The following is a 27941-nucleotide window of genomic DNA, read 5'->3' as shown; positions in this document are numbered from 1 at the left end:
CTATTTTGCCCTATGGGCTCTCAGCGAAATCGATATTGGTGACATCGTTACAGTCTCATATGTGGAATCTGTGTCACTGTGACACATTATTTCTCAATAGGCAAGGGACTGAGGTATTTATATCTGATTTTATTGAAATGTTGCATGTAGTAGCTTTAGCAACACTACAACTGTTGTCTACGAGATTTAATTTAATGATATATAGAAAACCACTGAAAATGTTTACACACACACCCCAATAATTATACCTTTTGTCGTCACTTTCAGTGTGACAAACTCACTGACATTGCCTTTTGGTCGCTTGTTCTCAGCTGACAGTCTGAGATCATAAACCTGGTTAGCCTTGAGGTTTGTGATGTTTGAAAATACTTTCTTGTTTTGCGGTAAATCTGTAAACTGTTCACTTGTCCATCCAGTCTTCCATTCAGACTCACTCTGCAGTTTGTACTCCAGTTTAAATCTTTGTTTGAAATTTCCGCCTGGGTAGTTGGGTAACCATGACAACCTCACTGTATCAGACGTTGATTCTCCTTCTTGTTTGAACTCTTTTGGAGGAAAAGGAGGACCTGCTGCTGTCAGGTTTACAGAAAACTGAGAACATCCAACACCATTACAGACAGTCAGTGTGTAGGTTCCTATGTCTTCCTGTCTGAACCTGCTGATATTGAGAGAGATTCTGTAGCCTGAGTCTTCTACTGTTTTCTTGTGTATGTCCAAAGTAATAGTTTCTGCCTTGATGGTGGTCAAATTATAATTTGCGTTGTTACCTGATTTCGTCCAGTAGATATCAGTATAGTTTGGTTTGGAAAACACAGTTTTCTGTAAAATAGCCGATTTATTAACTTCAACTCCCAAAATATCATCTACCTTAGTCTCCTTGGTAATCTTAGGTGTTCCTTAAAATAAATAAAAAATTTAAACCATGAATAATTAAACTTTTAAATATTTGTAACATTTACATAACCTAATTATTTTTTGGTAATCCAGAACAACATGTAATAGTTTATAAAAAAACACCCTGCAGCAAACAAGACTATTTAACAGACAAAAATGCTAAATTAATAGTCCTGTTTTACAAAGCGATCTTAACGCTAAGATCACCTTAAGTGAATTATACTACTTTGTGCACTTACAGTGATCATGCATGCAGCTTCCAACTGTCAAACATTTCATTTCATTTTAACTTATTTTCGTGTTTTATGTTACGCATTCTGCAAATGGGGTGGGTAATGGAAACAAAGGACCAGTTTACACATTATTAATTCCCGCAAATTTCTTATGGTTTTTTTGTTGGAATTGGTAGATAGTTTGTCCCACCCCCCAAATGAAATCGTAGAAATAAACAGGTCTGAGGATGACATGTCACCTCATGACATCATATACTTTACAGATAGCAATCTATACTACTCGTTTAACAACTAGATATATATAACTGATACCACATTCACTTGATTCAAAACAAAATATCAATGAACCACTGATGTTAAACTATCAGGGTGTGCACTTTACAGCAAACTGTGTGTGTGGAGCACGATCTAGCTCAGAAGAGTACCTGTATATATACCTGCCTATTTTGAAATTCCATGACTTTTCCTCTTCTTTTTTTTGCACAACAAAATTCCATTACTTTTCCATGACAGTTTTATCTTCCATATTTTTTACATGACCATGATATATGTCGTCTGAATGATGGAGCAAAATAAAGTTATAATGACAGCTTGGTGCTGACAAAATAATCTACTCACCAAAAGATAAATATTTTGCAAAATATTTGCTCCAACACATTGATATATATATATCAGCGGCTATTGAAGTCTAACATTTAATAAATGAGTAAATCGCCATGAAAGTCATCTATACACAAAATGTTCAAATTAAACATAAAATTAAGTTCAGTGAAAAGTGAGTAAATCGCCATAAAAACTATATACAAAGTTTGAACTCCATATCTTGAGACATTGCGAAAAAAAGTCTGGTGAACTACATATAGACAAGACGAATAGACAGACAGAAAAACAGAGACGAAACCTATTGTCTCCCTCCGGTTGGAACGGTATGGGACTAAAAATACAAGATTAGAATGTTTGTTTACACAATACCTGAAATGAAAACTTCACTGGTTGCTCTCTGTTGTTTAGTTCCGGACCTGTCTGGAATTCCATTATCAACAGTACAGTAGTACGTCCCGCTGTCTTCATACGTAGCACGATTAAATGTCAATATGTATTGGTTATTTCCAACAGATCTGCCGGTCACATTCCTGATATTCACACTATTCCAGTAATGACTGAAAGGTTTGAAGTTCATGTTGCCAGGGCGACCATCAGAAGAGCAGATGATACTTGATAAATTACTTTCAGTTGAATTTAAAGAAAGGAAAGTGACACTAGGAGCATCTGCAAAACACAGGTGAAATAAATGATGAAGTCTGATTCTGAAATAAAGATGAAAGGACCGACACAAATCACCAAGCTGTTTTATTGTTTCATGCATTGTTCCAGAGGTGGGGCAGATATCTCTCTCCCTCCCTTCCTCCGTGTCCCTCTCATATACACACACGAACATCCATATCTCTCTGTCTCTCTGTCTGTGTGTGTGTGTGTGTGTGTGTGTGTGTCTCTCTGTCTGTGTGTCTCTCTCTCTCTGTGTGTGTGTGTGTCTCTCTCTCTCTGTCTGTCTGTCTCTCTCGGTCTCTCTGTCTGTGTGTCTCTGTCTGTCTCTGTATCTCTCTCTGTCTTTTGCTCTGTCTCTCTGTGTCTCTCTCTGTCTCTGTCTGTGTGTGTGTGTGTCTCTCTCTCTCTCTCTCTCTCTCTCTGTCTCTCTCTCTCTCTTTCATACACACACACAAACATCCACATAAATACATGAAACAAAAAGACTTATTTTTCTAATCTCTGCAACTGCATGCATACATGTATATGAAACCAACATATCTGAAATAAAATTCTTCAAGTGAAAAACACACCAGGATCCTGCTGGGATTCACAGGAAAATTAAATCGGAGCCGGGATCTGGAATTCCTGGCAGGATTTCAGTGTACAGATATCCTGGGATTTTTAGCAGTAGGTTTTCTGATCATTTTGTTTTATTTTCAATATTATGTCATGTGACTACATAAGGTCACACACACACACACACACACACACACACACACACACAACACAACTCTACTACATTACGCGTTTTAGAAGCCCTAATATGTCCTCAACATGCACAAAACAAATTGGGATCCACTACTCATTTGTCACAGTATTTGAAGGTACTCTAGAAAATGTGATTTTTTCATAGACATCATGCCATAATCAGTACCCTCTAATTTTGGGGAATTCCAGTCATCATGGTGAGAGAATTTGTAAGTTTCAGTCATGGCCTTTATGAACTTCTTTTCAAACAGAGGCTTTCAGACAGACAGACCCATGATTCCATTTATGGCTGATGATCTTAAAAGTATTCTCAAAGTGTTGATGAATGGTTTCTCAAATTGATGTGTTATAAATTAATGACAACATGAATCTTCAATGTTTTGATATTACATAAAAAAAAAAAATACTGGTCATTATAATTAAGAAGTGCATGTCAAAAACACAAAATGTGGCTTTTAAACAGAGAGCAATATACAAAGCAACACTTTAAAAACTTCAAACATAACATCGCTGTTGCATCAGTATTTAATCATCAAAATATACCCCTAAAATAAATATTATTCTCCACTTGTTTTTACTTTAGGTGCACAGTGTTTCATTATGCTTGCTTGCTGTAGATATGGAACATAATATGTGAGCAGGGACCAGTCTTGAATATATGGGGCTGCATTTACAAAGTCTGTTTTAGTCTTACACCTAGTTAACTACATGTATTTATAATGCTTAAACTCCTGCATTTACAAAGTCTGCTTTAGACTTACACATAGTTAACTACATGTATTTATAATGCTTAAACTCCTGCATTTACAAAGTCTGCTTTAGACTTACACATAGTTAACTACATGTATTTATAATGCTTAAACTCCTGCATTTACAAAGTCTGCTTTAGACTTACACATAGTTAACTACATGTATTTATAATGCTTAAACTCCTGCATTTACGAAAAACAGACTTCATAAATGCTATCCTTTCTTCATAAATATGACTAAATGTAGTGAAATTATTATAACTTCACATAAAGATATAGGCTACACATTTGATTTTAGTGTCCATTACACAACAGTTGATTTTTGTCCAATTTGATGTTTTTTCTTTGTTTTTGTTTTGTTTTGTTTTGTTTTAATCTCTTTAATAAACATACAGAGTCGAGCCGGGTAATTCCGTACGGTCGGCTAACTCCATACAGCCAAATAAAACATGTTATACATTCTACGACTTTGTGTTTTCATTACCCAGAATAACAATTTTGAAACGGAGCATACTCAAATATTCAACATTTTACACTTCACAAAAGGGAGATCACTCAGTATTAGTATTGTTCTGGCATACCATTTGTCTGTAGTGTGTTGTACATGAACTTCCATCCAAACCTGTAATGAATTACCCAACTCAACTCTATAATTGAATCATGTAATGCATGTATCTAACAATGTAATTACAAATATAAAACTTAGGGCATATTCATTATAATAAATTCATGTGGAAGAATTTCACACTATTTCTAGCAAAAAATCTAATTATTACTTGATATTTATTGGTAACATTAGAAAAAATGTAAAAAACAGAATTTTCCAAATTGGGAAATGCAATGAGTCAAAATCTGAAATGGAAAATCACCCCCTCTACATGATGAACATGGAATTCCCATAATGTGCTTGAAACAAATCATCTATTACTGAATAAAGCATACATTCAATAAGGTAGTATGGAATTCACTGCTACTTACAGTTGACGACAACTTGAACGTCACTCGAGTTCACCAGGTTTCCATAGCGACCAGCAGAGACTCTTGCTTCACAGGTGTACTGACCATGCTCTTCTCTACTTAGATTTGTTAATCTCAAGCTCCCATCATGCCCCACGGTCTGTCCTCCAAACATCCAGGTCAGACTGGACGGACTGGGATTGCTGTCTGCAGTACAGGTCAAGGTCAGATCATCACCTTCCTTACGGGAGTCGTGTGTTGATAATGTTATTTGAATTCGGGGGGAATCTAAAATACAAAGTGTCAAAAGGAGTTGTCCAGAAGAGTGGGTAGAACTTTAATGATATCTCTGTGCACCACAGTATTACTGGTCAGATGTCATACAATGTACTGTTGTGCTACAATGAATGAATGAATGAATGAATGAATGAATGAATGAATGCATGAATAAAATGAATGAATGAATGAATGAATGAAATGAATTAATGAATGACTGAATGCATGAATCAAATGAATGAAATGAATGAAATGAATGAAATGAATGAATATATGAATAAATGAATGAATGAATGAATGAATGAATAAATGAATGTTTAACAACACCCCAGCACAAATATACACATTGGCTATTGGGCGTTATAAAAAGGTAAGTATATGGAAATATTATTTATAAAATTATGTAAAAACACAGTGTAAAGGGCTGTGAGAAAAGTACAATACACTACAAATATCAAGGGAAGTATTATTTAAAATTTGGTATAGAAATCTAAGTGTTTTAAAAATTCTAAAATTAGTTTAGGCTGGAATTTAAAAGATTCCAAACCATTTCTGTTGCCAAAAATATAATTTTTTGTCGGCTTCAGATGATTACATTCCACCAAAATGGTGCACACAGTTAGTGTACACTGACAATGTTCACACTGAGGAGGAGGGTCCTTAATTCTTTAAAATAAATGAATGCATCAAATATGTACATGTATGGCCAATGCGGGCACGACACAAGACTAAATCCTTCCTGCACTGCCTGTAGGAGGATTGCCACTCCTAGGACAGTCTTGACAGAATTGAAGCTTGTTCAAAACCACACCCAATCATCTTGCCAAGTCGAAAAGATATATTGGTCAATGATATTTAAAACCACTGTAGGGGACACCAACTTCGATGTGGGGCAAATTCAAAGCAGATTTAGCAGCAATATCTGCCTTTTCATTGTCCTTTATGCCAACATGGCTGGGTACCCAACAAAATCTGCTACAAACCAAGATACACTGTTATGCATGACCCTGGTCATATTTTAATTTTCAGCATAAATAGTTTTAGTAATATTTTAACTTTCATGCTAAAATTACAGCTAAAACATGTTATTTGGTTATTGTTGTAACATTAAAGTTTGTTTTGTTTAACAATATTACTAGAGCACATTGATTTATTAATCATCGACAATTGGATGTCAAACATTTGGTAAATGATATTAGAGGAAGCCTTTCTATTATCAGCAGGGGGATCTTTTATATGAACTTTCCCCAGACAGGACAGCACATACCAGCCGTGGTGCACTGGTTGTGACAGGGGAAAATCTCAACCAGAAAATGAATCCACTGATTGGATCCTATGATGCAAGCACCTCAGGCAAGTTCTCTACCAACAGATCTAGATCACCCCCCTTGAGTTTTTTTGTTAATGACTTTTCAAATTCTAATTGCCATGAAATAAAACTAGATCTATCCACTATTTGGTGGGAAAAAATCTTGGATCACAGCACACATATAGCTAAAAGTTAAGTACAGCTTTTGTACATTCAGTTAATAGCTCTAAAAGATCAAGCAATGTGATCGCTTAAAAAATTTAAAATGTTCACCAAATTGTTCAAGGTGTGTTCATACGATTATTTATCCTCTGATATAAAGTGAGTCATGTTGCACACATCAAATCCAAAATAAAAGTACAAAAAACCCCACACCAAAACCTGCAGATGTACATGTATCGATTTGGCTGGGAAGAAAGCCAAAATGACTTGGCATTTAAATTTATTGCAGGGAGAGACGTAGCCCTGTGGTAAAGCGCTTGCTTGACGCATGGCTGGTTTGGGATTGATTCCCGTCGGTGGGCCCATCAGGCTATTTATTGTCCCAGCCAGTGAACCACGACTTGTATATCAAAGGCCGCGGTATATGCTATTCTGTCTGTGGAATGGTGCATATGAAAGATCCCTTGCTACAAATGGATAAATGTAGCGGGTTTCCTTTCTAAATATTTGTCAAAATTACCAAATGTTTGACATCCAATAGCTGATGATTAATAGATCAAAAGTGGTTCCGTTAAACAAAACAAACAAACTTTTACATTTATTGCTGGAATTGCTCTATAACTATTTTGTTAGCATATATCTGAAATCAGACTTCCAGCAGTTGTGATTATATTTCAAAGGGAAGTGAGGAGATTTTTTTTAAAAATCTATTTTCTACTTTATTGTTTAAACTGAGAAAAACTGCAAACTCCGACCGACTTGTTGACAAGGTAAGGCAAACACTCAATGACTTACAATATATAGGACTAAAATACACTCTAAAATATATCTTAGAGATCCTAATTTTCGACACACTATCCCAAACGCTCCCTTAATTTTGTTTTTGGATGGACATATTTTATTTGGCACACTTCCTATTTTGAGCCCTGTATATATTTTGAAAATAAATATAAATCCGAGAGGCACCTGTCAATGTATCTACATGTATACTACACGCATCTAAAGCTTCTGTCACTGCAAACACAGATGAATACAATCTAATCCGCTTATTTGGATAAGCCTCGTGCAACAAATATATACTAGGTATTCAAATAAGTAGTACAGTATATAAAGCACTTTTAGAACGAACATGCTTACAACAAACTACCAGTTAGAATGAACTGACTGTAAAGTCCTGATTCCCCTCCCCCCCTCCCCCCATAAAGTATTAACATTAATAAATTTTAATGTATAGAATGAACTATGTATAACTATTAAAACAAACAAATTTTTTGGTCAAAAAAGTTCAGTGTAAATTAGTACACATACAGCAAACTGATAATAATTTGTTTGGTATGTTATTTGTATCTTATCATTTCATTATTTCATTTCAACTTATTTTTATATCCAATTAAGGTTCAAGTACGCTGTCCTGATCACACACCTCAGTTATCTAGGCTGTCTGTCCAGGACAGTGGGTTAGTTGTTAGATGGTTAGTGGCTAGTGAGAGAGAATAGAGTGTATAGTGACCTTACACCTACGCATTGAGCCCTTAAGAACTCTGTCTGGGTTGGAGCTGGTACCGGGCTGTAAACCCTGTACTTACCAGCCTATAGTCCGATTGCTTAACCACTGCACCACCGTGGTCAGTTGTATCTTATCAATCAGTAGCATTAACGGCAATGCATCAAAAACAACTATACTGATAAGATCAGTCAGATAACGTCCGCGTGTATTTACATAGTCGATTGGCATCAATTAAGGGATTCATGTATTGAGACCGGCCTCGATGGTGTCATGGTTAAGCCACTGGTACCGGCTCCCACCCAGAGCAAGTTTTAACGACTTAATGAGTAATTGTAAGGCCACTACACCCTCTTCTCTCTCACTAACCAACCAACAGGTAACCCACTGTCCTGGACAGACATCCCAGATAGCTGAGGGGAGAGCCCAGGACAGCGTGCTTGGATATAAGCATGAAAATAAGTTGAAATGAATTAACATATTGAGCAATTAACCATCTGTTCTCACCTCACTGCTATTGTGTGCTTCTTTAAGTGCCAGTATCCAAAAATAAGACTGACACATGCAACCCACTATAGTCATTGTAATTAGCCTTATATAATCGGATATTTTGTTTTGAAGGTAGGTAACACAAATATTATGAAATGTTGAACAGTATTCGTTCTCCCTTGGGTCAAACTGCTGGCCATGCCAGAGGTAGGACCCAAGGGGGACATGCCTGAACCCTAGTGGATATAGGCATGTAAAACAAATTTCAAGTTCAAGTACAGTATTCGGTAGAGAGGCAATCATGATTATAGTTGTTTGTTGGATCACAGACTTGTTCATTGTAAGTAATTATTTGAATTTAGCCAACAATTTGGCACATGGCTGTGGTGTTTATATATTTAGCATATACACTGGCATACAAATGCTATACATCGTGACAAATGCATTAAACATGTTGCATTTATCAGAATTTGTAGAATGCAGGAAAAATGCATTTTCAAAAGATAAAGCTATACACAAATATGTTTAGCTCAATATCTTGAGGTATTGCAGAAAGCAGAAAAAAAGTCCAAAAAAGAAATTTTCATACAGTCGAATCCACTTCATTGCATATCGGCTTATAGCATAAATCAGTTATTTGCATATTATTCAGCACAATAGCATCTGTACTGTACAAAATATACTGTATAGCATAATAAATTTGACTGTAATATGTTACACAATATGTTTTAACTTATTTTTGTGCACTATATTTGTCCGGCCTGGGCCTTTTCTGCGCATCCCCTCCCCTCACCCCATTATTTTGTAACAGTGTCAAAAAAAATTTCAAATTGAAATCTATAACTGTTTCCCCGCCCCCCATATTGTCCTCCAACAAATGGAGGATCTACAAACTATGTGCTATATTTGTGATATGTTAGTATTTAATCCGGTCACACAATGCCATGCAGTAAGTCAACTTGAACGTCCTGGGTAGTGACTGTTGTATGTACGGTCTCTGCTTGAACATCACAATAAAACATGAATGTCATAATGAAGTATATTTGCGTAGAGAGGAGTGGCAGCATTAAACGTAAGTGTGTGTGTGTCTCTTTTTATATATATATATATACACACACACACACACACACACACACACACACAGTTTTGCACATGACACTTACATGAAACGGATGTATAATACAGCAAACAAATATCTTGACAAGATGGTGGCATGTCGCTGTCATTTTCAGGGATCGATAGCTGATTGTAACAGCTAATTTGATAATAAATTTGATCGTTTCACCAATAACGAAAATCACCAAATATTGGGATATGAATCATAGTTTGTTTAAAAAGTTCTGGTCAGAAAACCAGTGTTATCGGGAATAATGGACATAAATACAGCTGGCCACAAATGCCCATAATTAAACACAACATTTTCCACTTTTTGCCTATAGTGTCTAGCCATGAATAACCTGACCAACTACCGTTCTCAACAGTCACGGTTTAGTGTCTAGCCACGAATAACCTGACCAGCTACCGTTCTCAGCAGTCACGGTTTTGAGTGTCTAGCCACGAATAACCTGACCAGCTACCGTTCTCAGCAGTCACGGTTTAGAGTGTCTAGCCACGAATAACCTGACCAGCTACCGTTCTCAGCAATCACGGTTTAGAGTGTCTAGCCATTAATAACTTGACCAGCTACTGTTCTCAGCAGTCACGGTTTAGAGTGTCTAGTCATGAATAACCTGACCAGCTACCGTTCTCAGCAGTCGCGGTTTAGAGTGTCTAGTCATGAATAACCTGACCAGCTACTGTTCTCAGCAGTCACGGTTTAGTGTGTCTAGCCACGAATAACCTGACCAGCTACCGTTCTCAGCAGTCATGGTTTAGAGTGTCTAGTCATGAAGGTTTAGAGTGTCTAGTCATGAATAACCTGACCAGCTACCGTTCTCAGCAGTCACGGTTTAGAGTGTCTAGCCATGAATAACCTGACCAACTACCGTTCTCAGCAGTCACGGTTTAGAGTGTCTAGTCACGAATAACCTGACCACCTACCGTTCTCAGCAGTCACGGTTTAGAGTGTCTAGTCACGAATAACCTGACCAGCTACCGTTCTCAGCAGTCATGGTTTAGAGTGTCTAGTAATGAATAACCTGACCAGCTACCGTTCTCAGCAGTTATGGTTTAGAGTGTCTAGTCATGAATAATGTGACCAGCTACCGTTCTCAGCAGTGATGGTTTAGAGTGTCTAGTCATGAATAACCTGACCAACTACCGCTCTCAGCAGTCATGGTTTAGAGTGTCTAGCCATGAATAACCTGACCACCTATACCATTCTCAGCAGTCACGGTTTAGAGTGTCTAGTCACAAATAACTTGACCACCTACCGTTCCCAGCAGTGATGGTTTAGAGTGTCTAGTAATGAATAACCTGACCAACTACCGTTCTCAGCAGTCATGGCTCAGCTATTGAACAGATTTACTCTCCGCAAGTGCAGTGTAGGCAAGGGACGTAATTTAGTCAACTAAAATCAAGGGAGGTAAGAACCTTCTCGCACAGGACTATAACACTGAAATCAACTGAAACCATTTGTGTGACTTCTTATGGTGATCTCCATGTCACATATGAAAGGCTTATTTTAGAAAACTTTAAAAGTGACTTTAAATAAAAGTGAACACCCAATCATTACACATACAGTACATACTAATATACTACAAACTAAACTAGTGTTACTTACAGTACACATTAAGCTGCACTGTGTTAGACTCAGGTCTGGATTGTCCGTGTCTGTCTGTGAAGAGATTCCCAGCTGTACACTTGTACTGGTCTCCGTTGTCTTCCTTTGATGGTGTCAACATGTAGTTGAATCCGCTGTGTTCTACACCATTGTTATTCCTAATCCAGTAAAACGTAGCCACTGGGTTTCCTTGATCAGTTAAAGAACAATGCAGTGAAGCTGATCTGTGTTCAAGCCATGGCTGTGATGGAACTGAAGACAAACTCGGTGTATCAGGAGCATCTGAATTTAGAAACAATTTCGGGATCAAAATGTAAAGCAAGGATTTGTCAGAATTGAATTTTTCGCCTACCATCAACTTATTCAATATCACTGATAGCTGCATCCATAAGATGTTCATCTCAATTCATGTTAAAAAATAAATATAATAATAATAATCAAAAATTCTATTTAATTTTAATTGAATTAATTTCTTATATTTGTGAGAAATGGAGCTATTTTAATTTTAATCATTAATTAATCTTTAATTCTTTTTACATGCATTGTGACAAACATCCATACAGCAGTGTTCTATAGCCAGCAATAAATAGAAGGGCACTGCGCCCTGTCCCCGTTTTGTGCCGCCCTGCCCTGTTTGTTGCCGCTCTAGCTGCCCTTGATATCGCAGCCCTATTCTATACAAAAATAATGAAACCAAAATATTGCTTTCCGTTCAAAGTGTGTACATGCAGTGTTGTTACAGATCTGAATTTCCCAACTATGTCAATACATGGTTTGGTCACAGGTGTGGCATATTTATTCTCTTTTTTTTTTGTTAGTCGTTATGACTGCAGATGAGCAGGCAGCCATTCTTGCAAAGCTTGATTGAAGAGTAATCCTTACTGTCACACACAGACCACACATCACTTAACTAATTAACCAAATACCCAGTTGAAAGTAGACATCAAGATAACATAGCACCTTAAAACATTTGTGGATGGTATTAAATGATATAAATACTATACACAATAGACAAAAATAATATAATGGAATTTTTCTTAATTATTAATAATGGCTAACAATTTTGTAATTATTAATAATGGCGTAATTGTGTATATATTTAGTGCATTGGTACAATATGACCATGATTGTACTTTTTCATAAAAAATCCAAATTTGAGAATAATAATTATGTTGCCTCCTACCCGCAACCCCACTCCTGAAAAAAGGCTAGTAACTGAAAAAGAAGCAGGAATAAAAGAAAATAATGTTTGATGTTTTATGAATGTAAAAAATTTGATAATATCCAGCACTTGTTATTAAAAATATTATTTTCGTGTTAAACATGTCCTACAATTACATTAGCGCCCTGCCCTGTTAAAATCCTAGCTAGAACACTTCATACATGACCATGTCATTTGATGCTGTGGGGCATTGGCTGGGACTGGACCTATCCCTCCTCAAACGAGCACTCTACCATGTCATTTGATGATGTGGGGCATTGGCTGGAACAGGACCTATCCCTCCTCAAACGAGCACTCTACCATGTCATTAGATGCTGTGGGGCATTGGCTGGGACAGGACCTATCCCTCCTCAAACGAGCACTCTACCATGTCATTTGATGCTGTGGGGCATTGATTGAGACAGGACCTATCCCTCCTCAAACGAGCACTCTATCATGTCATTTGACGCTGTGGGGCATTGGCTGGGACAGGACCTATCCCTCCTCAAACGAGCACTCTACCATGTCATTAGATGCTGTGGGGCATTGGCTGGGACTGGACCTATCCCTCCTCAAACAAGCACTCTACCAACTAAAACATCAGATCTACTTACAGTGAATAATCATCTTCCTGGATTTACTCTCAGTGTATCCACCATACTGCCATGATGGAGTACACACACAGTCTACGTTATTCTGAGTTCTGTTGGCTGTAAATGATATTGTACAGGTTCTGGTTTCTCCACTGTCAGTGTTAGAACACGAAGTAGACCCTCCAGGACAGGACCAAGTCAGAGTTGGTTTCGGGTTTCCACCTGTTGTAGAACAGTGCAGTGTTATGACGTCACCCTCAAACACAGGGAATACTGGTCCTGAAATAACTGGAGCGTCACTTGGTGGATCTGAAAACAATCATTGTCATCTTGAGGAAATTTAATGTGAAACATTTACTAAAGTGTTTCGTTGATACTAGTACCATTGGCCGGTCCTGTCCACTCAACAAATTCTCGGAAGTCAAGGAGGATTCTGAGAGATTTTTGCTAGCGTTATAACTAACAAGACTTTAGTCTCCAACCCAGTGGATATTTGGTGACAGGAAAGTGTTCATGTACTGCCGAATAACGTAATATAAACTGAATCAGGGCTTGAACAGCAAAATTGAAGACGTAACAATCCAATTAAAACTCCTTTGCCAATTTAATTTATGATTAATTTGAAACAGTCCACTTTTGTAAGGTAATAGATCACAACATCTGATAAGGAGAACTCCTTTATACTGTTTATATAGTTATGAAAAAACGGAATTGAATTAAATAGTGGCTTCTGTAGCCTACACAAACAAACTCTTCACAGAAATCAGCGAAGTCGGTAAAATTGTCTCGATTAGTTCATAACTGTTAGCCTTCAAAGCTTACGTAAGGTCCCGGAAATGGCAAGTGTGTAACTTTCTACTTTCTAAAAGAAATGAAATTTAAACAAAGACAATTTAAAAGTAGATGGAATAATAAAAAGAAGGAAAAGAAATTATAATAGGTATTTAGGAATAGGCTTATATTGGTCTCATTTACAAAACAAAAACAGTCCTTTTTATATATTATTATTTTTCTTTTTTTTATCTTTTAAAAAAATTCAAATAAAACTTCATTTAAATATTTGTATTTCATCCAGAGGTTAATGAATATACATCTCTTATTTATATATGTATAAAATATAGTAACATTATAATCAATGATCATAGCCGACTATTTAATTTTTGTTACAAAGTCACAGACCATGTGACATGGACATGATTTGATGTGCAGTACTCTGTGGCATATTGACCAATCAGAGCTATCGGGGTCAGATTATATTTCAATCTGACTAAAATTAGCTCCACTGGTTAATAACTATTACCTGTGGATTAACAGAATCATGCTAGTGATTTGAAAAGATTTTGAAAAGATTTGGAATTATGAAGTATGCTGGAAACTAATTTCAATATAAAATTTTAATGTTGAACTTTAGTTTCAAGATGAAAAAAAACCTTGATAGTATAGCCATAAAATCTTATTTATTCTAGTACACAATCCAGAGTTTATTACTCTACCTTCCCACACCCCCCATTTTAATTAATGTTGAAATAGGCCAACAAGTTTGTCTATTGCTTAAGTGAAAATTTAACTGAATTGCAGTTTGGTTATATGAACCATGGCTGTAACAGCTGAGGACTGCATATATAAACTTAATGCAAAATGGTTACAATTATTATTTAATCCTGTTGCCATAGAAATGGATCAATGTTCGGCTATACAGTGTTAAAATTGTAACTATTATACATGTTAAACAGCAGTAATTTAAAATGTACTAATTTAAGGCCTTAAACTTTCTTTTCATACAATCTATAAAAACACCCATAAAATAAAAAAATATGGTTGTATACATAGGATACACACATTTTTTTCTTACTTTTAAAGAAATCAGGAATTGTTTTGTTGAGTGCTTAGATTGTTATTTTGAAATGTCAGCATATCATCTTAAGATTTCAACTTATATGATCAAGCTCTGGACCTGTTATCATGACTATATGCCACTGAAGGTGACAAGAAATAAGTATAACATTCGACAGCATCAATATAATACGTCGAGATCTCAACATATAAGGCCCACTATCCATTAAGGTGATCTGCGCGCGGAAAAGTGCCTTTTTTCTGTGCATGCTGAATGCACTCTCAACTTATTATCTCGAGCTCTCGACTTGTTATCTTGTACGCATTACTGATTATCTCAAGTGCTTGACTTGTTATCTTGCACGCATTACTGATTATCTCAAGTGCTCGACTTGTTATCTTGTACACATTACTGATTATCTCAAGTGCTGGACTTGTTATCTCAACTGCTCAACTTATTAACTTGATCACTAGACTTATTATCTAAAGCAACTTATTATTTCGAGTGCTCAACTTATTATATTAAAGGGACATTCCTGAGTTTGCTGCACTTTTAGATGTTATCGACTAACAGAGACTTTGTAATGATTGTAATTACATATTAAATAAATTTTTCTGCATAATATATTAATGGCTGTATATTAAACGTGTTTCTGATCATTCTAATATTTGTACTAGGTTAAATTTCATTTTATTTTCTAAAATATAGTTTTTTCGTACGTACGAAATTATTTGAAGACAAAATCCAGTTTGGGCTTCTTACAAATATTAAGACGACCAGAAATACATTGAATGTACAGACACTGATATTCTAAACAAGAAAATATATTTAATATGTAAGTTTAATCATAGAAATATTTTATTAGTCTGAAATATCTCACAATGCAGCAAACTCAGGAATGTCCCTTTAAACTCTTGACTTATTATCTCATGTGCTAGATTTTTTTATCTCCAGCGGTTGACTTATTATCTTGAGCTCTTGACTTCTGACTTCTGCATCAGTACTGCACAGCCAAAAAAAGATTGCAAAGGAAGACGACATACATTGTTGAGCGCTTGACATAATACAACGATAGCTTGAAATAATAAGCTCAAGATCATAAGCTACATTTTTCCATTAGTAGCAAGGGATCTTTTATATACATACTCTCACAGACAGGAAAACAAATACCATGGCATTTGACCAGTTGTGGTGCACTGGTTAGAACGAGGAAAAAACCTAATCAGTTGAATGGATCCACCTAGGTGTTCGGTCATGCAATGCAATGCAATCAACCGACTGAGCTAAACCCTGTCCACACCCAGCCAAAAAAGAATGACAGAAAAGAACAGAATTTATTTACACTCTGGCCGTTCAGCAACGGCATAGGAGGGCTACATAATATAAAGGAACATATATATATATATATATATATATACATGAAGAATTTGGGATTTACAATATAAATTATACACATTCACTTCATAATATACACATGACAAGATGGTGGTTGACAATATATGCAGTAAATAAGTTATTTTCCAATATAAACAGTACAATCCTTAAATACTGTTAGTTTGGGTGCATTTTGAGCGTTTAAAGATATTAGTAATAACATTTATTAATTTTGATAAATTCTTTAATACACTGATTCGTTTACTGTTCATGAGTTGTTTGAATTTGAAAGTATTTGGTCGTGTATAATAATATGGATGTAGAAACTGGACCCTGGAATCATGAAAATATTTACAGACGAAAATATAATGGTATTCGTCACCAATGTCTATTTCATCACATAGGTTACATAGCCTGTCTTTCTTAGGTATGTTATTCCAGCATCCAGTTTCAATAGGCAAATAGTGATTAGATAATCTGAATTTCAAAATAATTGTCCACATCTTTTCAGGGATAATAGTAAAATATTTTTCTAGACTGAGGTGTTCTTTGTAATATCTGTATGTAGTGCCTTTCGATGAGAGTTCTATTTCGTTACTCCATGTTTGTAAATATTGGTCATATTGTCTATTTTTTATTTGTTGAGAGAGGACCTTAACTGATACAAACGATTGGGAAAGCCAGACATCGCTCATTCCTAAATTATTCAGGATATTTTTTACTGTAGTGATCCAGTTATAATTGGTATTATTGCTAAGATGGTCTAATAACATTGCTCTATATAATAAGAAAGATAGTTTAGATTGTTTCCCTGATACAATTCGTGCCCAATAACAGACCATTCGTCTGTATATAGTTAGCTCGATAGGCATTCTCCCCAGCTCTCCATATAACATAAATAGTGGTGTCAATTTTTTTACTGGTAAAATATGTCTGAAAAAATGTATTTGGACAGCGTTTAAGATATCAGTTTTCTCATGTCCCCAAATTTCGCACCCATGTAGTAAAACTGGAAGGATCATCGAGTCGAACATTTTAAGTTTACAGTCGACTGACAGAAAATGTTCTTTGGCTTTTGCAAGTACAAAATACATTGCTTTGGTAGCTTGTTGTTTAAGTCTCATCTTTTAATTCGGAAGTTATTTTTATTAGTAAATGTAATTCCTAGATATTTATACTCTTTAATGTTTTCTAAAGCAGTGTTTCCTATCTTGAAAATATGTCTGTAGTCTTTAGCTGTACCGTTAAAAATAATTACCTTCGTTTTAGTGATATTAATTTTAAGTTTCCATGTCTTGCAATATTCATAAAAGGTGTTTAACGTATGCTGTAGGTCAGATGCAGTTGTTGCTAAGAGGGCTGTATCATCAGCATATAGCAGACAGATAAGTTGAAGACCAACGTCAATTGGGTTTTCGGGATTATCTGGGATAGGGGAAAGCCCTTCACATCCATGATTGAATAAGTAGTCTTCTAAATCATTTAAATATAAAGAAAATAAAAAAGGTGATAAATTTTCGCCTTGCCGGATACCGTTGTTGCATGGAAATAGCCCGGAGTGTTGGTTGTTTACATATATAAGTGATTTAAGGCCTTGGTACATCTGGTGTATGATTCTAAAGAATTTGCCGTTTATATTATTATATAATAACTTTTGCCATAGATTAGTTCGTGAAACCATGTCGAAAGCTTTCTGAAAATCAACAAACGCGCAGTACAACTTCTTTTTTCTTTTTTTCAAGATATCTATCAAATTATGTAAGGTGAATATGTGGTCTGTTGTGGAGTAGCCTTTACGAAAAGCAGCCTGGACTTCACTCATGATATTATTTTCTTCAATAAATATATTTAAACGGTTATTGAGTATAGATGTAAATAACTTAGAACAACAGCAAAGCAATGTGATCGGTCGGTAGTTTTCAGGCGATAGGCGGTTTCCTTTATTTTTAAAAACTGGTATGATGATACCATTGAGCCATTCCTCCGGCAAAACACCGTGCTCGATGAGTATATTAAAAAGTTTAACGTAAACTGGCAAGAGAATTGTTGCGGTTGATTTAATGTACTCGTTAACGACTTTGTCAATACCAGCAGCTTTATCATTTTTAAGTTGTTTTATGCCTTTTAAAATTTCATCTTCGCTGAATTGTCCATTAATAATACTGTCATTGTTTACTTCATTTAATGCTTCGTCCATATTAAATTCGGGTGTATTATCCTCATTCGGTTCGCCCTTGTTTAAATTACTGAAGAAATTGAAGAATTCATTTACTGGGGGAACGTTTATGTCCTATTTGCGTGGTCCCTTTAATATTTTATAGAATCCCTTGGAATCGTCTAGTCGTAATGTTCTCATTTTCCTTTCAGTTTTAAATCTATGTTGTGAGTATGCGTTAGAAATACATTTCTTATAGGACTTACTGGCATTAATTAACCTCTTTTTATTTTCTATTGTTTTGTCTTTTGAGTATAATGTTTTTGATTCATGATACTGCCTTCGCAAATATTGACATCTTACCCCAAACCAGGGTCGCTTATTAGCAGTGGACTTTTTATCACGGTTGTTAGCGCGAGCACGCACCTGACCAAATGTTGAGACTGCCGAGTCTAAAAATAGATTTTTCAGCGTGTCGGCTGCTTGGTTAACACGTGCTTGTATATCAACAGATTCATCGTCCAGTACTAAGAGGATTGTTTGAACTAAGTTATTATCGATATTATTGATATATTCCTCTCGTTTACTTGGGATCCACTTACGAATGTTACTGGGCGCGACTTCATCACTTATATTCTTCCTAATATCAACATGCGTGACAAAACATAGACATACTTGATGACGTCTTTGCAGTAGCTTTGTATCTCACATAATCAGTGCACCACAAGTGGTTAAAGGTCATGGTATGTGCTATCCTGTCTGTGGGAAAGTGCATATATAAAAGATCCGTTGCTACATTAGAAAAAATGTAGTGGGTCTCCTCTTATGACTATGTGTCAGAATTATATGTTTGATATCCAGTAGCTGATGATTAAGTAATCAATGTGGTATAGTTAAAAAACCCCACATAAAAACCCATTAAACCACTGTGCAGCGATTTGTAAGTACGTCATAGAACATCAGCATGTCATAAAATGTCAAGGTACATCAAAACCGTAATAAATATAGTTTATAAAGCTGCAAATTAATCATAAATGTTCATGTATTATACCGTTTAAAGACAGCGTTTTAAAAATAGTATCCTCAGTTTGTATTCCCACAAATATTTAGCTTTTTTAATAATTAAACAACAAAATACTTTAATTTTCAAGCTTAGAATATGAATATCTGTATATTGAATGCATTTCTGATTATTTTAATTAGATATCGACCTTCTATTTTTTTCTCCCAATTGACAAACTGAAACAATGTTTGAAACAGCACTTAAATTTATCGACAGACGTGGATTTAGCTAGGGGTCCAAGCGTCCACTAGCTTGCCTTAATTTGTATTAACAAGGTATATAGTGCATGCATCTAAATCCATTGACTACAAAACCCAGTCCCTTAAAACTAATTATTATATATCAACAGATTGAAATGCACATATCAAACCAACAAAATAACATAATTTGTATAATTTGTAAACTTATAGTAGTCCTATTATAATATTACTATTTGTTCATAGTGGGAACACAGCACATTTGATGGATAAAACAAGGTTCTGATATAGTATTAATAAACAAAATATAGGCTATACAGTACTCTTGATTGAGCTAAAATATGGCAAGGTTTAAGTTCATTGCGTTGGCGACACAGTACGAACACGCTAAAACAATAGTATTCATGCATTTGCCGACGTGTTCAGAAAGAAAGAACAAAAATCTTCTTTCAAGAGTCTATTCAGCTACGGTGATACTCATGGGATGTTAGACCTTAACATCTATTTAAATAAATATAGTCCTAAATTAGCAAACTGGCTGTCAAAAAGGTTTAGAACTAAAACATACAGTCGACATAGTTGAGTCGTTTATAATGGGTATGAGGAAGTACATCAACAAAAGATCACGAGGTCCCAAGTAGAATTAGGAAAACGTGTAGATATTGAGAACATGAATGGAAATGTGGTATCAGATTATTATATATTTGACAGATGATATCTTGAACAGTATATACATGTATGCTAAATCCATGGAGACAGTCACAACAAGCAATGAATCGTTTCAGCCCCAGAATCTTCCACTTACAAAACATTTACTGGTTCACCTACCTGGATCAACACACAAACAATGGCTTGGACCATAAGCAATGGTGTCAAAAATGCCAATTACGAGAGAATTGTATGCAGCAGCAGAGAGTTTGCTGGAGTGATGGAAATAGTGTATGCTCTTATTGCACAATTATGTAACAGTTCACGATTATACCATTTGTGACTAAAGTGGTACATGGATCTCTTGATAGATTGTTTACTTAATAAATTATTTTGAGTCGATGGTTTCTGCATGTAGACAACACGAGGGATATGAATCCGAATCTGTCAAAGGATATGTATTGTGTCAAATATTGGCATGTCTGGACACATCAAATGTACAATATTGGCTGTAAATTCAGTTGAAGAATACTAAGACTTCAACATATATAGATTTGGGGGTACAACTTAAAAACGAACACCTATAGTATTCCAAAGCACACCAGCCAGGCACGGATCTCAATTTCTTAATGGGTGTGTACGTTAATGTAATGTAGTTAAGTTTGGTGGCGTTAAAGAAGTCTCCTCATCTCATATAAAAGACAAAATTAATTTCTTACTGCCCAAATCCCGCACATGTCAACATTCTCCTATCAAAGATTCCCCTAAATATATGCATGTGTCACATTCTTCAGGTTTAACAAAAATAATAATCATCTGGTTTACACTTTTACATGTTGGTCCATATGTGCCCTATATTCCCCAACTATTTCCTGGATCCTCCCCTGCGGCCAGGTCATGCCTGTCCACCCCACTGATAATGAATTGAACTTTAACAACACTGTCTCTTGCTCATATTTTGTACCAGTATTCCAGTTAACACATGTTCCGGGGTTCCATTTCATACCCGGTCACCCCTTCCATAAACCATGTATCCACCACTGAAAATAGGTAGGGAAGCATAAAAATGATGTTTTATTAATTTTGAAGGTAATAGGCTCCTAAGACTGAACAACGTCCGTATACACAATAGCACTGGGATAGTATTATACATGGCAAAAAAAAAATTCAATCACTTCTAAAAACAATTCCACAAACCAGATTTTGGATATGTTGTTGTACTAGAAAATAGGCTTCGCATGATATCAAAATAATTTCTTTACCGGTTTTTTTCCAGGTAAAACCCTTCAACGACCAGACTATAAGTCAAATTATGTTACAAAATGTTGAGAGGGACACTGCTTGTGTAATGGTTAAATTGAAAATGCCACGTGAATGTCACAGCCCCAACTGAAACTATCAATTGAACTAATGAGTTATTTAACAAATACTGTATAATAATAATAATTATTATAATATCAGGGAACTAACCCAGTCGGTAGTACACACCTGAGATTCTTGGGTTGTAGTTCTAATTGAACCACCTCAACAGAACCAGTGGGTTTCCCCATCCCATCTATCCTAATTATGTTCATTGTACAAAATAGTGAAACTGAAGAAGGCAGCTACACAAAACATTTTTGCTTTCTTTGCCTGTATATAGGACAGTCATGCTACCTCTCAACACTACCGCAAAAGACACTGGACTCAAAGAGAAAACTTTATTCCAGGCACAAAGAATGTGAAGTACCAGCCCTTGGTAGAATCAGAGAAAGTCCTTATGCCGCCACTGCATATCAAACTTGGTCTTGTCAAACAGTTTGTGAAAGCACTGAACAAAGAAGGCAAAGTTTTCAAATGCATTTCCAACATGTTTCCACATCTGTCAAAAGTAAAAATCGAAGGTGGTATTTTCACTGGACCAGATGTTCGCAAGATGCTTCAGTCACAAGAATTTGAAGAAAAAATTACATCAAAGGAAAGAAAAGTTTGGAGGTCGTTTAGAGAAGTGGTTGGAAATTTCCTTGGGAATAAAAAAAAAGTGGAAATTACGAACAGTTAATAGAAAAGTTGATAAATACTTATGAAAAGCTTGGAAGCCGGATGTCTTTGAAATAGCACTTTCTCCATTCTCACCTAAATTTCTTCAGTGAAAATATGGGTGACATCAATGAAGAACACAGCGAAAGATTTTACCACGATATATCAATTATGGAAAGAACATATCAAGGGAAATGGGATTGCAATATGATGGGTGACTATCTGTGGGGGCTAGTACATGATGACTCATCATGTCGTGGACGAAAAGTACGAAAAACTGTCCGTTTGTGATTTGTAATATTTGTTGTTGATTTATACCTGTATCATCAATCCATAAAATCCATCAATATAGCGTTCTGTATATGTCTTTGGAGTGAATATCTCATAAATTCGTCAATGATTTCCCCAAAATAGTGAAAGTGAGATTCTGTGACTAAAACTAACACTCTAGAAGACGTAGTGACAGTTTTGCGATCAGTAAACTTTAACAAAACATTATCAACACAAAAATTGACATAACTAAGAACTTTGAAATTTATAAAGTAATAATGCTTGGTTTTCACTCGCCTAAGCGTTTTGAGGAGTGCGACAGGGCATAAAATTAGAATTGTTCAGACAACCAATATGTCGTTCGTGTTTAGACGAACGATTTTCTTCAGTAGTTTTGATACAAATGAAAAGGTTAATGGGCAACGATATTCAAACGAGAATCTATGATGAGCAATTTTCGTAGCTCTTCTCCTATCATAAATACAAAAATATACTTTTTGTTTGCTAGGATTTAAAAGCTACCAGGAGAAAATAAAAATTGGGTTTGTTTGTTTCTTCTTTTTTTTTCCTTTTTTTATCTTTAAAAAAAAATATTTAACCAATTTCAATTTAGGCTTAAACAAGTATAATATTGATCTGTAGATGATAACCTATTTGTCAAACATTTTAAAACCTCAATATAATTTAACAAAAAATGATTAACATTAGTTTCGATTCGTTGGAAATTAGAAATTATGTAAAATGCTATTCATAGTAACGAGACCACAAGGACTTACAGGTAAAATTGGTTACTAAATCAACCTAACAGTAGCTGCACAGGTACCCTTCCTTGAGCCAGATGAGGCTATGTATTGGCATGTTTTGACAGTCACAAAGTCAATATTAGCAGTTATTTTGTCCGCCACTAACAGTAGGTATAGTCTTATTCTGATTGGCTTGACATAGTGGCTATTTTGTCCGCCACTAACAGTAGGTATAGTCTTATTCTGATTGGCTTGACATAGTGGCTATTTTGTCCGCCACTAACAGTAGGTATAGTCTTATTCTGATTGGCTTGACATAGTGGCTATTTTGTCCGACACTAACAGTAGGTATAGTCTTATTCTGATTGGCTTGACATAGTGGCTATTTTGTCCGACACTAACAGTAGGTATAGTCTTATTCTGATTGGCTTGACATAGCGGTTAGAGAGATTTTCATGATGCCCGTCTATAATTTTCTTCCAAAGTTTTTAAAAAGATTTTCTGACGAACAATTACAGCTTTTGCACGAACGATCTATCGTTTATATTGATATTGGTTTTGCATAACCGACAAACGACAAAATTGTTAATTCAAATTGTATGCCCTGTTGCCATGGTTTTTCAAAAGCCAAGGACTGGACTGGTAGGTACTGGATTCGCAGCCCGATACCAGCTCCCACCCAGAGTGAGTTTAACAACTCAATGGATATAGGTGTAATACCTCTACCACGACTTCTCTCTCACTAACATCTAACCACTTACCACTAACCCTCTGTCCTGTACAGACAGCCCAGATAGCTGAGGTGTGTGCCCAGGACAACAAGCTTGAACCTTAATTGGATATAAGCACGAAAATAAGTACAAATGAAACAAAATTCATGTTAGCAGTGTTTCTTCAATTAATCAACGCCCAAGTCTGAACTAAAACTATTGTTTATAAATTCTGAAACCACACATGGTGAGAAAAATAGCTACAATCCACATAGAACACTGATATGGCTATTGAAAAATACTAACAGTAGTTTGATTTATTATTTATTTATTTAATTTTTTTTGGGTCTGGTGAAATACGTCCATTATCGTCTCGGTATGTATTATGGAGGGGTATGCATTTTGACACGCCATCTTTAAATAACAATTGTGCGTCATCAAAGAAAAGCTATGACGTCAAATGCATAAGTTTTTGTTGACGGAAGTATTTTTTTATTGATAAGAAAGCAGTGTTTACAATTTGCCAGTTTTTGGTAAGTATAAACAATTAGACATATCATGTAACAAAAAGTACTATTTTCCGTAAGGCACTTTTTAACATATATTTATACATCCCTCTATCTCCAAATTTTCACAAAAGTTTCTTGTCTGCTGTTAATGAAATAAACACAAGGCAATTAGATCACCCAATCTATTTCTATATATATATATATATATATGGAAGTCCAATTGAGTTCATTTTTGTTTCTTTTTTGTTTAACGACACCACTGGATCACATTGATTAATTAATCATCGGTTATTGGAAATCAAACATTTGGTAATTCTGACACGTAGTCATTATAGAGGAAACCCGCTACATTTTTCCTAATGCAGCAAGGGATCTTTTATATGCACTTTCCCACAGACAGGAAAATACACACCACGGACTTTGACCAGTTGTGGTGCACTGGTTGGAACGAGGAAAAACACAAGCACAGCAGGTGAGCACTCAACCGACTGAGCTAAATCCCGTCCATCCGAATTAGTTCCCTGTCCTTATTTTACATGCACTGCATATGATTATATTGGGTCAGGATTAAACGACATTCAAGTGCATATTACATCTTATAATAATATCTATTCAACATGAAATGTGTAGTGGACATTGCTTTGAATAATAGTAATAATCAACAAACAAACAAAAAACCTCGAAGGGCTGTCAAATTTACCCCACCCTATCAATGTACAAATAGTGACTATGTTTCCACTGGGCTATATGGTTTACATGTGTCGATAGGGTTAACATTTATTTTAATGTTTCCAGTTGTTTGAAGTTTTGGGGTTTTTTTTAACATTAGTCATTCAGAAGTTATCTGGATGTTCCGCTTCAAAATACATACCGTATCAAAAAGGTTAGAATATTACAGTATATATAAGTAAACTAAAACTAAAATTTAAAATCTCACTATACGTTGAATTTAATGTTTATATTTTAATGATAAACATGTATATATACATTAGATTATGTCTGTCAGTAATAACCAGAAAAACATCGTTATGTTAACACTACATGAGATCGTTGCTTATCCGTGCCAAAACCCATACTGCGACAATGCCTGACTGGCAGATTGCAAATGTGATGTACAATGAGATCAGTTATGTTTCAACTTCTTTTCAACCTCTTTTTAATTTCTTTTGTTATTTTCACCAATTGTTTTTTCAAGTGTTGAAAACGATTAATGACTATTTAGCAAAGTCGAAATGTATCTGAGTTCCCATTAATTGTCACTGATCAGCAATCCTCAGCAAGGTAATTAATTTTTTTTATTATAATTTCGATTATTAGTCATATTTACCTAGTGCTAGCACAACCGATATACTATACAACCTCCAATGCAGAATTATTTTCACTTGCAGGCAGGACATAGCCCAGTTGTATAGCACTCACTCGATGCGCTGTCGGTCTGGGATCGATCCCCATTGGTGGGCCCATTGGGCTATTTCTCGTTCCAGCCAGTGCACCACGACTGGTATATCAAAGGCTGTGGTATGTACTACCCTGTCTGTGGGATAGTGCATATAAAAAGATCCCTTGCTACTAACCGAAAAGAGTAGCCCATGAAGTGGTGACAGCGGGTTTCCTTTCTCAATATCTGTGTGGTCCTTAACCATATGTCCGATGCCATATAACCGTAAATAAAATGTGTTGAGTGTGTCGTTAAATAAAACATTTCTTTTTTTCTTTTTCTTTTCCCTTGACGGATGTATATTGGTACATCTGCACATGGGTAGACCATCAACCGTGTCTCGATTCAAAGTCCTCCATTGTGTACAGCATATTGGTTGTGCTAGCACAGTAAGTTGAATAAGACTAAAACAATGAATCCATTATCATCTTTGAAACTGATCATTTAGTAACCCAAAAATGCTAAGACATTCAAAGGCTAACATTTGAATTGTTCTAATACTAACCCTTGGAATCACAAATATCTATCCTTATTTTATTTTATTTTGTTTTAATTCTAAAAAAAGAGTTGAACTTAGTGAAAAAGCAGAAAATAAATAAATAATAAATAAATAAATAAATAAATAAATAAATGCTAGTAAATTAAGAACAAGTAATATATTTTTTACATTTTACTTCCAGGTTTTTCTGTCCAGTAGACTCAGCCTGTGTCGCTGTGTTCTTCACAGTGCACTTCACTATCTGTCTGTTGTCAGCTTTACTTGGTGTCAAGGTCAGTGTCTGCGACCACGTGCTTCCAGATGAACCTTGCTTATCTCCCCTTGAACCGATCACCTCTGTTCCATCTGAAAACTTCCAGGTGAAATCCACGTTGGGCTTGACATCAGAGTTAGTGCTGCATTTCAAAGTCAGAGATCGACCTTCAACAGCAGCCTGGCTATTTGAAAACTCAACAATCACACCATTCTGTGACGGGCCATCTAAAACACAATAATAATAACAACAATAATAATAAAAATATTAAAAATTATAATAATAATTACTTTTATTATTATTATTATAATTACAATTATAATTATAATTTATAATAGTAATTTTAAAAACCTTTTCCCATATAGTTTTTAAAATCCATAGATGTCCAGTAATAGACGTTAATTTAAATTTTGTTAATATAAATAGGTCACATTCAAAACTGCCAAATACATAGTGAAGATAACAAAAGTTTGTACCTGTTGGAATATAATGAAAAACTTAATCTAATATTTTCAGCTATATTAAAGCTGGAACTTACGGAGTGGTTGGTCGAAAATTAACTGACTACATTTTAAGTTGTATGATATCAGACACACACAAAATATATTGCTCAGCTTGTATACCATAAAATATACCAACAAAAAAATAATGTTAAAAGCCAATATGTCTTCATTATTTGTTTTACTACAAGATGTAATCTGTGTTTAGATGGGGTGTGGTAACCCTACACCAGGCTTTCTCTCCAAAATACGACCACTGTGTAGATAGCCAGACTTCATTAGTCGAGGTCATGCATTACTTTGTATTATATTAATCCATTGTTAGCTCGGGGAGGTTTAGATGGGGTGTGGTAACCCTACACCGGGCTTTCCCTCCAAAATACAACCACTGTGTAGATAGCCAGACTCCATTAGCCGAGGCTGTATACACGGCTGTCGTCTATATTGCCACTTTTATATTAAGTGACAAAAACGGCAGTGTCGATTACCCTTGTTTTTTTTATGGAATTTATCTTTGTACCTGTGGGAAAGTGCATATAAAAGATCCCCTGCTGCACACAGAAAAATGTAGCAGGTATCCTCTGATGATTACGAGTCAGAAATACCAAACGCTTGACATCCAAT

General features: G+C 35.5%; 1 protein-coding gene across 1 annotated transcript; it reads right to left on the bottom strand.

Moving 5' to 3' along the window:
- Positions 1–248: 248 nt before the first annotated feature.
- On the bottom strand, positions 249–27044 carry LOC121392591 (synaptogenesis protein syg-2-like; the record flags this gene model as incomplete). The annotated part of the gene is made up of 6 exons (XM_041523737.1): positions 249–896; positions 2100–2396; positions 4871–5137; positions 11312–11593; positions 13127–13414; positions 26733–27044. Coding segments are annotated over 6 exons (2094 nt in total), but the record flags the coding sequence as incomplete, so codon positions are not given.
- Between the last annotated feature and the right edge of the window lie 897 nt (positions 27045–27941).

Source organism: Gigantopelta aegis, unplaced genomic scaffold (assembly GCF_016097555.1).
Source record: "Gigantopelta aegis isolate Gae_Host unplaced genomic scaffold, Gae_host_genome ctg4125_pilon_pilon:::debris, whole genome shotgun sequence".
Classification (NCBI taxonomy): domain Eukaryota; kingdom Metazoa; phylum Mollusca; class Gastropoda; order Neomphalida; family Peltospiridae; genus Gigantopelta; species Gigantopelta aegis.
This window is presented reverse-complemented; position numbering and strand designations above follow the sequence as displayed.